Genomic DNA, 14,869 nt, shown 5'->3' with positions numbered 1-14,869 from the left:
AACATTTTGGGAGATATGCTGACTCGGTTTCTTGCTGAGATTTAAATGAGAAAACGGACGTTCAATGACTGGAAACGGAATCAGCTTCCCTGGATTTGTCTCGAGGAAGAACCTCTCAAGCTCACCAATTAACACATCATATTTCATTTCTTTAAAAAAAACCAAACAAAAAAAAACATCACCCTTTGGTTTTACACGGGTTTGATGACCCAGTTAAATAACCAGCCAAAATCTCCAAAGGTGCCACTAAATTTACCTTGTTGCGATTTTCTTAAAAATGGATTGAGAAAGATTTCAAACATATGTTATGCTCACTTTAAGATTTAGCTTGTTTTCAGGCAAGCTGTTAATCTGAAACCACCAAACCAGACTCTATCCAAAGCTAACAAAATCCACCGACCAGCACAAAGGATAAAACGAACAAGACAGAACCAGGCTAGCTGTGTCTCCGTGCTGCCAGTCATTGGCTGCCGACGGTAACTTCAAACGCTCACCAAGCACATTACTAGGAACGCCGGTGCAATCTAATGCAATCCAGCACAACAGTTCTAAACATAAATCCTACTATTAAAAAGCAGATATATTTTCACTTTTAGTTGACATAGAAGTTACCGTTCTACTTTATGCGTCTGATTGAGGTCACACGGGTGGGGCGGGGGAGAGGGAGGGTGGGGGTGGTGGTGGTGGTGGTGGGGGGGTTAGTGAGGGGAGCAAAATATTAGGAGCAAAAACTGAAAAATGTATAAGCGTCGTAAAACTGAAATTTATGGAAGAGCTGTTTTGGATTGCATTACACTGCACAGATGTTCCTAATAAAGTGCTCAGTGACTGTAAACGTCAAATAGTCATCGAACTCAACAAGAAAATCAACATGCATATTTACCTATAAAGATTAAAATATTGCCCTAAATTACATGGCCAAAAAAAAAAAATCTTTTCATACGTATTTGTAATATTTGATTATGATACTTAATCAGATGCATCCTTATCGTGAAACTCCATACTTCATAATACCAGTATAGCTGTCAGGTCACCATATGCAACCTGTTAAAAAGCATACGTGACATTTTGAATCTGAGTGAGCGGTCACATTGTGGGAATCCGTGTGCCGAATGTGCCTCTGAGTTTTAATGATGAATGCTGACACTGCTAACAAGACATCTCAGGGGACGCTAATAAAGAAAAATGCAGTAGTGTGTCAAGTTTTTGTGGAAGAAAAATGACGAGCGAAATTCAGAACGTTCTTTCAGAGCTAATGGTAAATAAATTATATAAATGGTAAATGGAAGGCAGTTTGCCATTACATTTCGATTGAATTAAAAGGGAATTGATCTGAACCCTGCTACACGTGGCCAGTCCACCGACGTGACAGTAATGCCCAATCTGCTCCGTCCGTCTGCATGGACGCCAGTCCATGTTTTCTGCTGTGGTTCTTCAGTCTACATTTCAGTCCATGCAGCCCTTTGCAAGGACGCTTTGCCTCGGGTGGGGTGTGTGTGTGTGTGTGTGTGTGTGTGTGTGTGTGGGGGGGGGGGGGTGTCTCTGTCAATAGCACATTTTAGTCATACCATGACTAATCTCGATTGCTTTCTCCATTGGTTTTATGGAGACCCAAAAAAAGAGTCTATTTCCAGATAGAGGCTACATTCACTCAGCTTGGGTTTCCAGCTGAAGCAGTCTGAGCTGGTGTGCTGCATGCGGGCTGCAGATAGATGGCGAAACAAGGTGGATTTCTGTTTTCGAAGGAGGTGAAATGTCCCTTTTTAGAGAGACTGTCAGGCCAGGAGGCCCAGGCGGGAGATCTTAGCCGAGAGGAAGGAGTGGAGGATGAAGACGATCGGCTTCGGACACGAGTGGAGGTCCAGTTGCTGGAGAAAGAGGGGGAAAACAAGAGAATTAAAAAGTCGAACAAAACGTGAAAAAGTGGAGAGACTAAGGTGAAAAGATCTGAAAGAGTTGAGGAGATGACAGCATCTAGATGTGGTAAAGAAGAGAAGGAAAAGAAAGGCCTGTGAAGCATACCACAATGAAAAAGAATATATTCAAAACTAAGTCCACAGTCAACAGTTTCCCTTGTGGCAGGGATTAGACAGTCCTAGCTGGAGCCGAGCTGGAGCTGAGCACTGCGTACACACAAACACCACATCACCATGAACACAGCTCTCTCATAGCCTGAATCAACAGCGGCTGATTTCACCGGTACTATGTCTCATATCCCGTTCCTAAAGCCTATCAGTCGACCTGGTCTCTAAAATCACACTTAAACCACTGTTTACTTGGTCACATTTCACACTGAAGACATTTTAGAGGCAGCTCCCCCCCCCAAGCAAACTTCGTACAAGCGAAACAAGAGCAGAGCTACACGCCAGGGCCTCAAAACTCCGCCAGCCATGGTACATCTTCTGTTCTACTGTGACCGTGACGAAATGTAGTCAACACTGTGAAACAAAAAGGCCCATCTGATTCAACTTTCAAGTGTTGGAAGTAATGAGCCATCAGCCACATCCGCAATTGGCTCGGGATTCTGGGAATCAAAAATACGACAGACTCCAAAGTCTGTTCTGCTTAGGTAGCCAACGGAGGGGTTGTCGATCAAAGCTCCAAAAGTCTTTTCTTTATTTGCCTTCAGCGCAAACGGGGCAGTCAAACATGGGTCTGTCTGACAGAGTTGATGTGCAACACGCCGGTTTCCAGTTTCTAGATCCCACATGCTTGGAGAGTCGATATTTTAGTGTCCACGGTCAGCCTCTTTCCCAGCATACAGTAAATCACAGTGCTGTGGTTTTATGAATGATTAAACAGCCATGATGGTGTTTCTGGGTAAAACACTTCGTATGATGGCCAGGGGACGGTAATAAAAGAGCTCATTCGCTTGAGAGTCACGTTAATATTCACATCATATTGTTCCATAAAATCCAGGGGAGCTAAAAACGGACACTTTCAGTACCCTGACGAACATCTTGGGTTTGTGTGAGTGGTCGTGGTTGAACCCGGCTGTTTTCAGGTGTAAACACCGACCGGTTGTGATTACTCCGAGGCCGGTCCCAGCGCTGCTACTCACCGAGCTGCTCGGTGGTGTTAACGGATTAAAGCTCTCACAGTAAGTGATGGGCTATTTTTACAGAAAGCTCCACTCTCCAACACCCTTACCTCCTAAGACCTACGTAAAATGTGAAGTTTGTTTCATTTCAGACGTTATTTTGTGATGAAGTGTTGTAATTTATTTTCTGCTGCACTCCCTCCTTCCCTCCCCCCCCCACACACACACCCTCCCACCTGTCTTGCACCCTTGTGCTGCAGTTTGTGTTTTGCTTCATTTCCCAGAAGGCCTTCTGAGGCCCCCTGAGTGGCTGCGAACTTGTTCTATTTACTGCGAGCTGAACATGACCACAGAAAACTAAGCTTGATATTGAATATTGTTTTTTTTCTCCACCGGCATGAACTGAAAAGCCCAAAGTAAAAAATGTGATATACTTCTAAAAGCCAACATAAGAGTATTTTTTTTAAAATTTTTATCTGCCGAACAGGTTTCCCAGGTGGAGAGTGATGCTACATTAGGACACCGTCATAAGATATTTGAATTACTGTACTTTGAAAACACGTGGAAAATGATGCGTAATGATCAGTGTACTAGCACAGAGTGCCGTGAAATGTCCATCTGGCACATCGCATGTCCTCTTGACCCGTCAATAAAATAGGTACTTTCACCCTCTGCACTAACACAAATCAAACCCTGCAGCGAGGATGATTATCACACCAAACTGTCTAAGCAGTAATGTGTGAAAGCAATTTGGATTCAACACCAGAGATGGGAAAATAATGGGTAAAAGCTAAGGTTGTTTTCTGACTTGTAAAATGAAACCGCCTCAGGAACATTAGCTTTCAGTGTTGAATTAGACAAGCATCAAAGCCACAGCACAGCACCAGCTCTAAATGGTAGTTAAGCACTACACAGCTTGTGTTTAAATAAATTCATCAGATTGTGTTTTTTGAGATTTGTTTATTTCAAATTAGATTTTGACAGTCCTATTTAACTTTAGCGAATTGCACAATTGCATTGTGGTCTCCTGAAGCTACCAACACCACTCGGTGAGCTTTCTATCCATTTACTTGTTTAACAGTTAGTCTGGAAAGTAATTTTTGCACCACATGTTTCTTCTATTAACTACATTGTAGCTGAACCACAAAATATCTTCAAGAAGCTATTTCTACACGGAACAAAGTCACTGCTCCGAGGTGGATCTTTTCTTCCAGATGAAACCGATTTTTCCTTTGTATCTGCTGTCGGTGGACCAAAAGCACAGGAGACCACCGAGCTGTCATCTCCTCACATTTTTTTTTGCGATGAAACGTAATGCTTAAGAACAATAAAAACACTCACAATCTCTCCCTCTTTTCCTCCAAAGTCGAGGAGGAGCATGCGTACTCCGTCATCCGAGGACATCTTTAGCTTCTCGAAGGGGTAGGAGAGGAGCACTTGGGGCTTGCTGGGAGTGAGCACAACTCCCTCCTCGCCGTCCTCCCGAGCTTCAACTTTTGGGTCCGCCAGCACAGAGAAGCCCTGCTCATAGTGGATCACCAGCCGGCACTCCTTACTGCGGTACAGACAACCTGGAAGACAGAATTTTCACTTTTGATCACTAACTAGTTGACTGAGACGAAATCTCCTCGTTCTAATGGTTATTCATGATGTTAAGGTGGCAGAAATACAGTAAGAGTTTGAGTGGACGTTTGAACATGCTGTACGCTTAATGAAGGTACCGATGAGGCAGATCAATGAGCTCCAGTTAATTGCGAGTACGTTAAAGTCCAAAAACAAAGGACCCCCCCCACACACGCACACACACCCCGCAGGCATGAAGGCCGCACTCTCAGAGCTTCATTTACAGCATAAGCTGATCTCTCTTGATGATCTACTGAGCAGCCAGTTTGTTTGACGGAGACAACAAGTGTGAAGAGAGTTTCCCTTGTTTGTTGACAGCCTGACCAAGATGTGTGTGTGCGTGGGCGCGTGTAGCATGTACAGGAAGCGGAGTGTGTATTAGCATACAGTATATGTACAGAGTGTGCACTCTGTAAAGGCCTGCATGCTGATGCTGTGTTTTCTATCTTGCAGTCATGTAATCGAGACCTGGAGACGCATATGAAAGTATGTGTCTTTTCACAGTGGGCGACAGAATATACGCGTTGATGTATTCGTGTGTGTGTGTGTGTGTGTGTGTGTGTGTGTGTGTGTGTGTGTGTGTGTGTGTGTGTGTGCGTATTGTCGCTCTGCTTCAGTCCATTCTGTCCGACTGTCAACAGGCCAATTCTCTGCTGTCAGTCGAATCTTGGTAACTGCCCTATACACACACACACCTAGTTTCACATCTTTATCTGACAGGCGATCTTGAAACCACATTTGTGACTACAGAAACACACATACCAGACAATAGTCAAACACCACTTGCAAAAGGTGTTTCATTTCCGCTTCACAGGGATGATTTGTACTGCAGAACAATGCTGACTTGATTTGAGTTTTCTATTTTTGTTAAGATGTAGGACATAACATAATTTGGTCACCAACTGTATGGGTCTGCGGAGAGAATAAATGATAAAAAAAAAAAAAAAAGTATTGTCCCACTGAAATCACCTGTGGACAAAAACAAACAGTGCTACGAAGTGGGTCGAATTAGGTTGATTGCTAATTAGCAGCAGTTGTTAGCTGCCACAGTTACAGTAATTGTCGATTGAATACTGGAGTTTACAAAACCCAAATAAAACTGCAGGTTTTTGTAAAGTTATGTTATGGGCACCATCTAAAAAATAATGAATTGAGTTTACTTCAAGCGGTCTAGTTTGCATTAACCGAGTGGATGTTTCTACTATGGGTGCTCTAATCAGGATTTTTGAGGCCGATCACAGGGTCTCTTTTAAATTTTGTAATTATCGGGTAGCATTATTTATTTATTCCACTATTCAACACTGTACATTATGTATTGAAATTAAGAGATGATAAAGTATCATTAATTGACAAATGTTCATTTATTGGCAGGCAACATGAGCAACATATTCCACTCACTCTCTCTGAAACAAAACTTAAACCATAGCAGCCTCGGTTTGATTACTGTGAACACGTTATTCAGAGAGAAAGAGGGTGGATTATTTATACATCATTTGTGTCACTCATAGCTCTCAAAGTTTACTTCTTTAGCATTAATGGATTTTTCCTTAGAAATAAAGCATCTCTGCATTTTTGGTAGAGGTTTGTTCCTCAGCAGCTTTTATTGTCCTGCTAAAAAAAAACAGCAGTCTTACGTCATGTGATCACATCACCTCATCCTCTGACCGTTTGTTTTAGAGACCACCAATCAAACCTTTTAGAGCTGTTGGCTAATCGATAGTTCAGAGTACTCTTAGTTTATACTTCACCACCAGCTGCTCAGCTACCAGCTAATATCCTCAAGGTGTACAGCATTATTACCCCCCCCCCTCCCCCCCGTCCTTCCCCCTCACTGTATGTACGACACTGCTGATTTAGCTAACAATGTTAATTAATTCAATAAGCAGAATCTTGGTGGTGCTCGGAGTCTTTGAGAGCTTCCTCAAACACACAAATCTTACTGTACATCTACTTGCTATAAATAGTCTGAAGGCAAGTGCCTCAGACTGAACTTTCCATCCTAATAAACTCGCAGCCTGGTGTACTCTATTTGTGTAGCAGGGCAAAACACATTTAGTTTTCTCGAAGGTTTAGTTCCCGTTTCTTTTAGGTGGAAGTGGCTTCTTTATTACAATGTTATACAGAATGGTTTCCTGTATCTCTATGCTGTTCTTTTCTCTCTGCTCTCCCCTCACCGCTGGAGGCAGCTGGCCACACACCTCTGAGCCCGGTTGTGTTTGAGGTTTCTTCCTGTTAAAATGGAGTTTTTGCTTCAAACTCACTGCTCATGTGGGAACTGTCGAATTGTTGGGATGTTGTTGTACAAATACAATTAAATTGAATTGAATTGCTTGTATTGTATTTACATTTATAGCCTCATTATTATTTTGGATAACTGTAGCACAAAAGCAACATTGGGGTCAAACCATATTCAAGTAATCAGAGCAGTGCTTTACAGTGATCTCTCTGCTCCTTATTGCATTACATGTGAAACACCCAAAAATAATAGAGCTGTTTTGATTACTTCAGGGGGAAATTATGACATGAAGAACTGCGAATCAAAGAAAAATGAGACACACTCATACAGTCAAGACAGTATAATATCCTGTTTTAACCCTACGGACATCACAGCCGGGATGAAAAATGAGTCTCATAATGTGTAATATTGTTCCTGTGATGTAAAAACAATGTGGCAGGACAAATGTCTCCCTAATGGTATAAATGGAGCACAGAGTGGAGGTCTTTGTTGTGTTCAGGAGTGGATATTGGATGTGAAACTCTAGTCCTTTACCTGAGAACTTTGTTCTGTGGGGAAGCAGGGTTTCCCACCAAAATACACACTCACACAGAGAAAGGGGCTTTTCAGGCTGCAACAAAAGCCCTTCTTTCTGCCTGACGGTGAGTGGAAGAGACAGGAGGAGGGAAGGAGGGGAAGAGGGTGATAACACTGAGGAACTGAATGAATCAGGGAAAGAGAGACGGTGAGAGAGGAGAGAGACACTACATCTGATACCACAAAGTCTAAAAGGTTATTGCAGGACAAAAGTTGTTTTAAGTTCCATTTGTCTTTAAAATCATTAGTACTTCATATTTTGAAAGTGTACCCCACTGCGCTCGACTAAAAGTGCCACAGCAGGTTAATGGGTTAATTTTCCACAACCACTGAGGTAAAATTACTTTTTAAAGTGCTCCAAGTCATTAAGCCATTTACCCGTTCATTAAGGAGTCCCAGTCGACCTCCAATACAATCTAACAAGTTGTACAGCCGTCACTTGAACAGCAACATTAATGAGAAGAAGGAGATGTTGGATTACTAACTTTACACAGACAAATCTGAAACCAAGGATAGACTAATGGTTTGAATCTGTGGTTCAAACTTAGTTCCTGACCTTGGAAACTACAAAAGGTTCAGTTTGTTCAGGAACTTTTCAAGCAGCTGGTTAAATAGCTCATAAAAAACACCATCACTTCTCACAAATCCCTTCAAAACGACAACTGACTTCTAATCTAACGTATAAATTAGCGAGCGAAAGAGGCATGCTGGGTCAATTTTGCACTCCAGGACAAAGCCAGGCTGTTACCTCCTGCTTTCACTCTTAAGCTGACCTCAGCTACTTGGGAGCTGGCAGTGGCTTCATATTCAGCATGCAGCAAAAGAGAATAGGGTCAATCTTCTAATCTAATCATCTGCAATAGAGTGAATAAGGTTCATTTACAAATTTGTCTATTTTCTTGAGGTTGATGGGGCTGATTGATTTCTACAAAGTTAGTTATAGTGACAGGTGTGCAGTTAAGTGAGACAAGCCAGGAGACAGGAAGATTTGCGGTGACATGATCAGGGTTGAAAGTACTGTGAATACACGATGCGTTATCCCACTAATTGCTCATAATATCAATGTAACCTCTGAGAACTTTAAGTCACCTTGGAAATAATAATCACAGAAATGACAGCAGGCCAAGTGCTGGTGAAGCTTGAATTCAGAGCCGAACAAATTACTTACCCCTTTAAAATCCCTCAAGAATGGCCTCCCACCCGGTGAATGATTGAGAGTTAATCTATCTTCAGAGCAAATCTTTATTGTAAGCTTTGACAGTGAATAAAACATCACAATGATTTAGGACGTTACACATGAAAAGCTGACAAGGTCAGCGTAATGACTCCTTAAGTGGCGACTGCTGAAAAATGAGTGAATGCACTTTGTATGCATTATCACTCTCGCTCTCAAAGAAGTGTAAACTACTTTCCTCGTACCGTAACAAGAAACTGAAGGCTTGTTGCTAGCAGCCTGTTTCTGAAAAGTTATGGGTCCATTTAAGATGTAAACTTGATAGTGAGCAATAAACATTGATTAATCTCATGGCAGGTGTCTCATAATAATGACCTGTATCCTAAATCACTTTTACAGTACAAAATGAAAGCTGCGGCAACAAATATTTGGGTCATCACAGCAATGTCAGAGCTGCTTGCATCACTACCTATGTATGAACAGTGTAACACAGACTCTCTTAGTCTGTTGAGCTCTATTGATCATTTTAGCACCTTTAAGTTCATTATTTTGGTTTCTAAGAACTGAAAATACTATTTTTATTTTTATCACAGGACTATTTCAATAAGCAGGCAGCAGTTTTTAGCTGATATACATGCTGAGCAACAACCAACAGACACATCAAAAGTTGGGCGGGGGAGGATCTGACTGATTGGAAGCCCATTGACATTACGTCCCGCCCACTGATAGCTGTAACCTGACTGCACCACAGGCCTGTCAATCAAGCAGACACGCCCCAAAAACACAGCTTTTTTTTTTTAGGCTTATTTGCTAATTATTAACGGGGTTATTATCAGATGGACCACCAGAAAACTAATAAGAAGAAGTGACTTTAGCTAACAACACCAAAATAACCATTTGAATTTTTTTTATTGACTTCATATTTCATGAGACTAGTTAAATGGGAGTCTATGTAGCCGGAGGCTTTTCAGAGCCAACCTCCAGCGGCACTTGGCGGTATTGCAGTTTAAGGCAATTCCGCATTGGTGTAATTTTTCAGACCAGCAGGCCCTGCACACTCTCAGGTATTTTCAATCCTGGCTGATTAGACCTCTGCTCAGGTTTAGGTTGAGGAAATCTACACTGAGTAACAGACTCCTGTGAGTTGCTCTAATCATCCAGCTGAAGTGAAATATGACCCGTGTAGGCCTTTAACTTTATTTGTTGATTCCACTGCTACATTTAAGCTGCAACATGTAGATATTGAGCAATTTGCACCAGTCTAGACAGCATTTGGTCATGGGATTAAATAAAATGTCTTTCTACCATTCAGTTAACTACCATTGCATGACAAAATCAGGTTATTACCACACAGCTGTATGGAGCTCTGTAGACGTGGATGAAGCCGTGCAATGCTCATTACAACGTGCAATGCTCATTACAACGTTACCTTTACACCTGGATCAGCACACACGTTTTAAGGTAGTTTTAACATGGGTTTGTTGATAAATGATGCAGAAACTACACTGACAACAAAGACATATTGTTGAGGTGGTGTATCATTTGCTTCTGGATACATGCTGCTTTATATAGGAGAGATGTCTACAGTGAAACTTAATTTGGCACAGAGTTATATATGAAGAGGAGGGGGACCCAGGGGAGAAGTTCAGTTCCCAGGACATTTTGTGCTTTGAGCGAGAGGGGAGGCCGAGAAGGTGGGGAGCGTGGTTTTCCGGAATTCCCTGGACGACCAATACCCAACTCCAAAGACACCATGCAAGAATAGCATTCCTTTCTATAAATAGCAAGTGCTTTGTCCACATATGGCTGTCAAATTACATCACAAGCCCTCTTCTATGCAGTGCATGAGTGTCCGTGGGAGTTTGTATCTGTGCATGTATACATTCTGCTTTATGCAGTGGATTTAGGCTGCAAGACCTCAGGCAGTACTTACCATTGCAGCCTCTTAAATCTCTCTGGATATATTTTTGCTGCAGCCTGCCTGAACACATCTGAGGAAGCCTCACAGACTCCAGTACACTGACCTGTACAGCTCACTCTGCTCCATCCAGTGTTTCCTGTCTCCGTAGGGCCTGAGTGTGCATGTTTCTACGTGTTTTTCACCCATTTCAAAAGGTGCTTGTGTTACTGAACCTGAATGTTTATGTATCAGGACTGACTCACTCGTTGTGACCTCTTTGATCATCTCAGCTGATGCGTGACATCCGTTGACTATGTGTCTGGTCCACATGGACAGGTCTTTGGTGGTCTCAGTGCGGAACAAGTGAGTCTCGATGCCGAGTCGTGTGCCAGTCCGAGTGGCAAAGAACAGCTCTGTGCCGGAGTGAGGCGACCCCCGGTCAGGGCCAGAGTGGACCAGACTAGGTAAACATACACACATACCATATTATTTAGTATAGAGCTGGTAGAATACTTTTTTATCAGTAATATCAAAAGTAAGTATCATTTTCTTATTGATATTCTAAAGTACAATTTCCATTACTGCGATAACACCAAATTAGTCTCCATGAAATATATCATGGCTCAAATACACTGCATATGCATGTCTTTATATAGGCCACCTACCGTGTTGCTAAAAGTGGGTAAGTGTGTGCAGGGCTCTGCCAGGCCTCCTTGCCTCTCGGTAAACTGTCATACAGCAACAGGTCCTTCTCCGTCAGCACCACCAGCACCGGCTTCCAGCACTGCTTCTCGCTCTCTGTCTGTAGCACAAACACATAAACAATGACACGAGGGACAGCTCTTCCCGTCTATCTATTTGCAGGGTGATTCAGGACTGTGGTTTTTCAAAGAAAAAAAAAAAGAAGAAATTTAGAAATGAAACTATGCAGGCTAACAAATGTCAATTATTTTCTTAATTTGATTTGATTGTTTTGTAGAGTGCACAAATTGCTTGAGCCTGAAGTATGCTGTGTCATTCAGCGCTCTTTTTCTTCACCTCGAATGTTTCTGATGTAGAACTTGTTTGAGTCACTTGGTTTGACACAGGATTATCAGCACAATAGGACCTCCTGCTAAAGACCTACACAGCCAAACAGTGGTGGTAAATCAGAATATGTGTATATGTGGCACCATATTATGAAGAGAATTGATTACCAAGTCCAACCAGCAGCACAAAACACTATGAATAGATGACAGGTAGATAATAATAGTTTAATGTGAATTGAACAACTGATTACTAAATCAAAGCAGTTGGCCCTGCAAGGTTGCTCAGTTTGAATTGGATTACTTTATTGCTGCACCTACTGCACCTACTTAAATACTAAAATCATCCCATTTTTTAAGTGAAAGTACTGGTGGATCATAATTTAACTCAGTGTCAGAGAGAGGAATGATGTGTGTGTGTGTGTGTGTGTGTGTGTGCGTGTGTTTAATGTGTAAAAGACTCTGTGTCATAAAGCAGTTCTGGTCGGTTGTTGCATGAAACGTGTATTCTCACTATATAGTTCACCCAGAGGAGAATTAGTTAAAAATAAATGCGGCAGGCTGTGCATATGCAGGTATTCATTTTTTTTTTTACTGTGCCCCCTCACCCTCCCGTCTCTCCAAACCCCTCATTTAGAGCACACACACACACACACACACACACACACACACACACACACACACACACACACACACACACACACACACACACACACACACACACACACACACACACACACACACACACACACACAGCTCAGTATTTCATTTTACAATGCTCCGTAACTATTCTCATTATGAGAGCTTATCTGCAGCCCAGCCATGGAATCCTAAGCTGCTCTTTGAAGTTCTGCCTCCACCAGTCATATCGTGGGATTTACAGGGTCATGGGTCATCTTTTTAACATAATGAGAATATGTTGCTAAGTAACAGCATTGTACTGCATTTGAAGGATCAAATGTTGGCAAATTCACGAGGACTAAATTAGAGGAGGTATGGATGCGTGTGTGTGTTGGATATGTATGCACAGGTGCGTGACTGCATATAAAAGACAGAGCGGAGTTTTAGATGTGTGTGTACTTGGTTGTGTGAATTTTAAAGATGTGTGCATGTGTGTATACAGTAGATGTGCACAATGCCAACACAGGAACCTGTAAATGCGAATACACAAATTTGTAATTCAATACTTCAACAGATATTCAAACATCATGTGAACCTGACCCCCTGCCAGACACACACACACACACACACACACACACACACACACACACACACACACACACACACACACACACACACACACACACACACACACACACACACACACACACACACACACACACACGTTTCTGACATGAGAATTAGCAGGGCCAGTGTCCAATAATTGCTGCATCGTTCTCAAACAGACGAAGGTGAGAATGTATGCAGCCTTCTCAAGCTGTCATTTCACAGCACAAATATTTCTGCTGATGAATTTGATGCATTTAAACGTCGACTAACACATGCCCCCCGTCACTGTGACTTGGCCTTTTACACCCCCTACAAGCGTGCCTGTTTTTAAGTGTGAATGTTTCAAGTGTTTGGCCACACACTGTACCATCTTGCTCAATTCAAAAAATATCCCAACCTTTACACACAAACAACACATAGCACATCTGAGGAGGTCATTATCTCAGGCGCCCGCCCTGCTAACAAAATAATAGATTTTAAAAATGAATTAACAATTGATCAACTAATAAATAAAAGGCCATTTTTAGGTAATTCACCAAAATAATGATCAATCAACACACAAAGCAAATGGCCCAAAATCTTAAAGGTTCAGAGTGCAGGATCTATTAGCAATGGAATATGATATTCATAAATATATTTGTATTAGTGTATAACAGTGGTCTCCAACTTTTTTTTTTCTCCGACAGCTACTTTGACAAAATAAAAGCGTCAGCGATAGGACACTGTATCCTTACAAGCTGGTTGCAATCTGCAACTTCTTCACTAGATGCCAGTAAATTCTGCTTGTTACAGAATCATTGCTAAAATAAGAGCTATAAAAAATGGGCTTCACACACACATACATAAACACATTCCTACCTTCCCTGCCAGCCATCCCAGGTGTCGTATCTCTTTGCTGCCAGCAACCCCTGTCCCGGCTGTGTTCTGGATGACCTCTGCCAGCACCCGCTGCGGTGGGATGACAGATTTTAGAGAACGTGATCGTTCAGGACTCACAACATTCACAACCGCTCTGAGGAGCTGAATCTTTGGCCATTGAAATATTTCATGGCACACCAATTAGGAGAGTTACCTGTATAATCAATCAAATTAAGGACAGACCTGTGCCAGCGTTGATGTGACAGAGTGCATGGCAGAGAACCAGGACAGTGCAGATGGCTGGTCTGGGCAGCGCAGCACCACGGTGTGCCTGGCATCAGGAGAGTGCAGCTCCAGTTGTCTGGAGGAGGAGATAAGAAAAGTTAAAACAGCTTTAACCTCTCTGTCATCATTGAAGGGCTCTAAAACTTTTAGAGTTCACAACCCTGGATGATAAAAGAAAAAAAGAAAGAAAGAAAAAAAGAATCCTTATTAAATATTAAAAATATACTGTTGGCCTTATCAAGCAACTCCAATTTGGTCTCAACTCTTATTTTAGAAACCAAATGTTATCCATTAAGGTTTCAGCCTCGACAGATGCTCATTTGTCTCATCCACTTGATAATGGGCACTCAGTCAGAACAATGAAAAATAAGTGAGCTGAAATTTGACTTTATTCAAGTCAATTCAAAACATGAAGCAGGCAGAGCACACGCATGGATTCTCTGTGGGGCCATATGACACAATGCTGTCTCCTACTAAACCAGAACTAATCTGCTTATCATATGGGAGTGTTTCTGGCCTCCAGAGAAAAGCAAATGCTTCTCGATCTCTCTGAATGGCTCTTTGATGGTGTGCTCTGTGAATATGAATTTTAAAAAGGCACATGAGACTGCCTGAAATGCATAAAGCACTGCACTGTTCCCGTCTAGTGAGGCATTAAGTATTCAGTTGTGTTAAGCGAGACAGGTACAGTGTGCTAAAGTTATCTGCCCGCTGCACTTTTTGGAAGAAGAAAATATAATAATTTCCGAAGGTCATGTTTTTCTGCGTGATTATTTCCACATCCACATATTTAAGAGAACTGGGTTTTTTTTGTCATGTTTAATTTCACAGAAAAAGCGGCTTTTGTTGAGAAGAAGGTTGCATTTTCTGAGCTTTTGGAAAGTAAAGGCGTCAACCATTTAAAGGGCAATGTATGGAGTAG

General features: G+C 42.0%; 1 protein-coding gene across 1 annotated transcript in view; it reads right to left on the bottom strand.

The window, feature by feature from the left end:
* Positions 1-1,524: 1,524 nt before the first annotated feature.
* sntb1 (syntrophin, basic 1) overlaps positions 1,525-14,869 on the bottom strand; it is a 31,814-nt gene continuing 18,469 nt past the window's right edge. The window contains exons 3-8 of the mRNA XM_069693204.1: positions 13,906-14,023; positions 13,663-13,752; positions 11,215-11,351; positions 10,813-11,009; positions 4,382-4,611; positions 1,525-1,868 (exon numbers count right to left, since the gene is read on the bottom strand). Of these exons, the coding sequence (XP_069549305.1) occupies positions 1,776-1,868; positions 4,382-4,611; positions 10,813-11,009; positions 11,215-11,351; positions 13,663-13,752; positions 13,906-14,023 (865 nt within the window). The 3' untranslated portion in view covers positions 1,525-1,775. The remainder of the gene's footprint in view (positions 1,869-4,381; positions 4,612-10,812; positions 11,010-11,214; positions 11,352-13,662; positions 13,753-13,905; positions 14,024-14,869) is intronic.

This window comes from Brachyistius frenatus, unplaced genomic scaffold (genome assembly GCF_029030835.1).
Source record: "Brachyistius frenatus isolate BFR_SWC_R1_liver_20210118 unplaced genomic scaffold, ASM2903083v1 Contig_14, whole genome shotgun sequence".
Lineage (NCBI taxonomy): Eukaryota > Metazoa > Chordata > Actinopteri > Embiotocidae > Brachyistius > Brachyistius frenatus.
The sequence above is the reverse complement of the archived record's forward strand: the minus strand, read 5'-3'. Positions and strand labels throughout refer to the sequence as shown.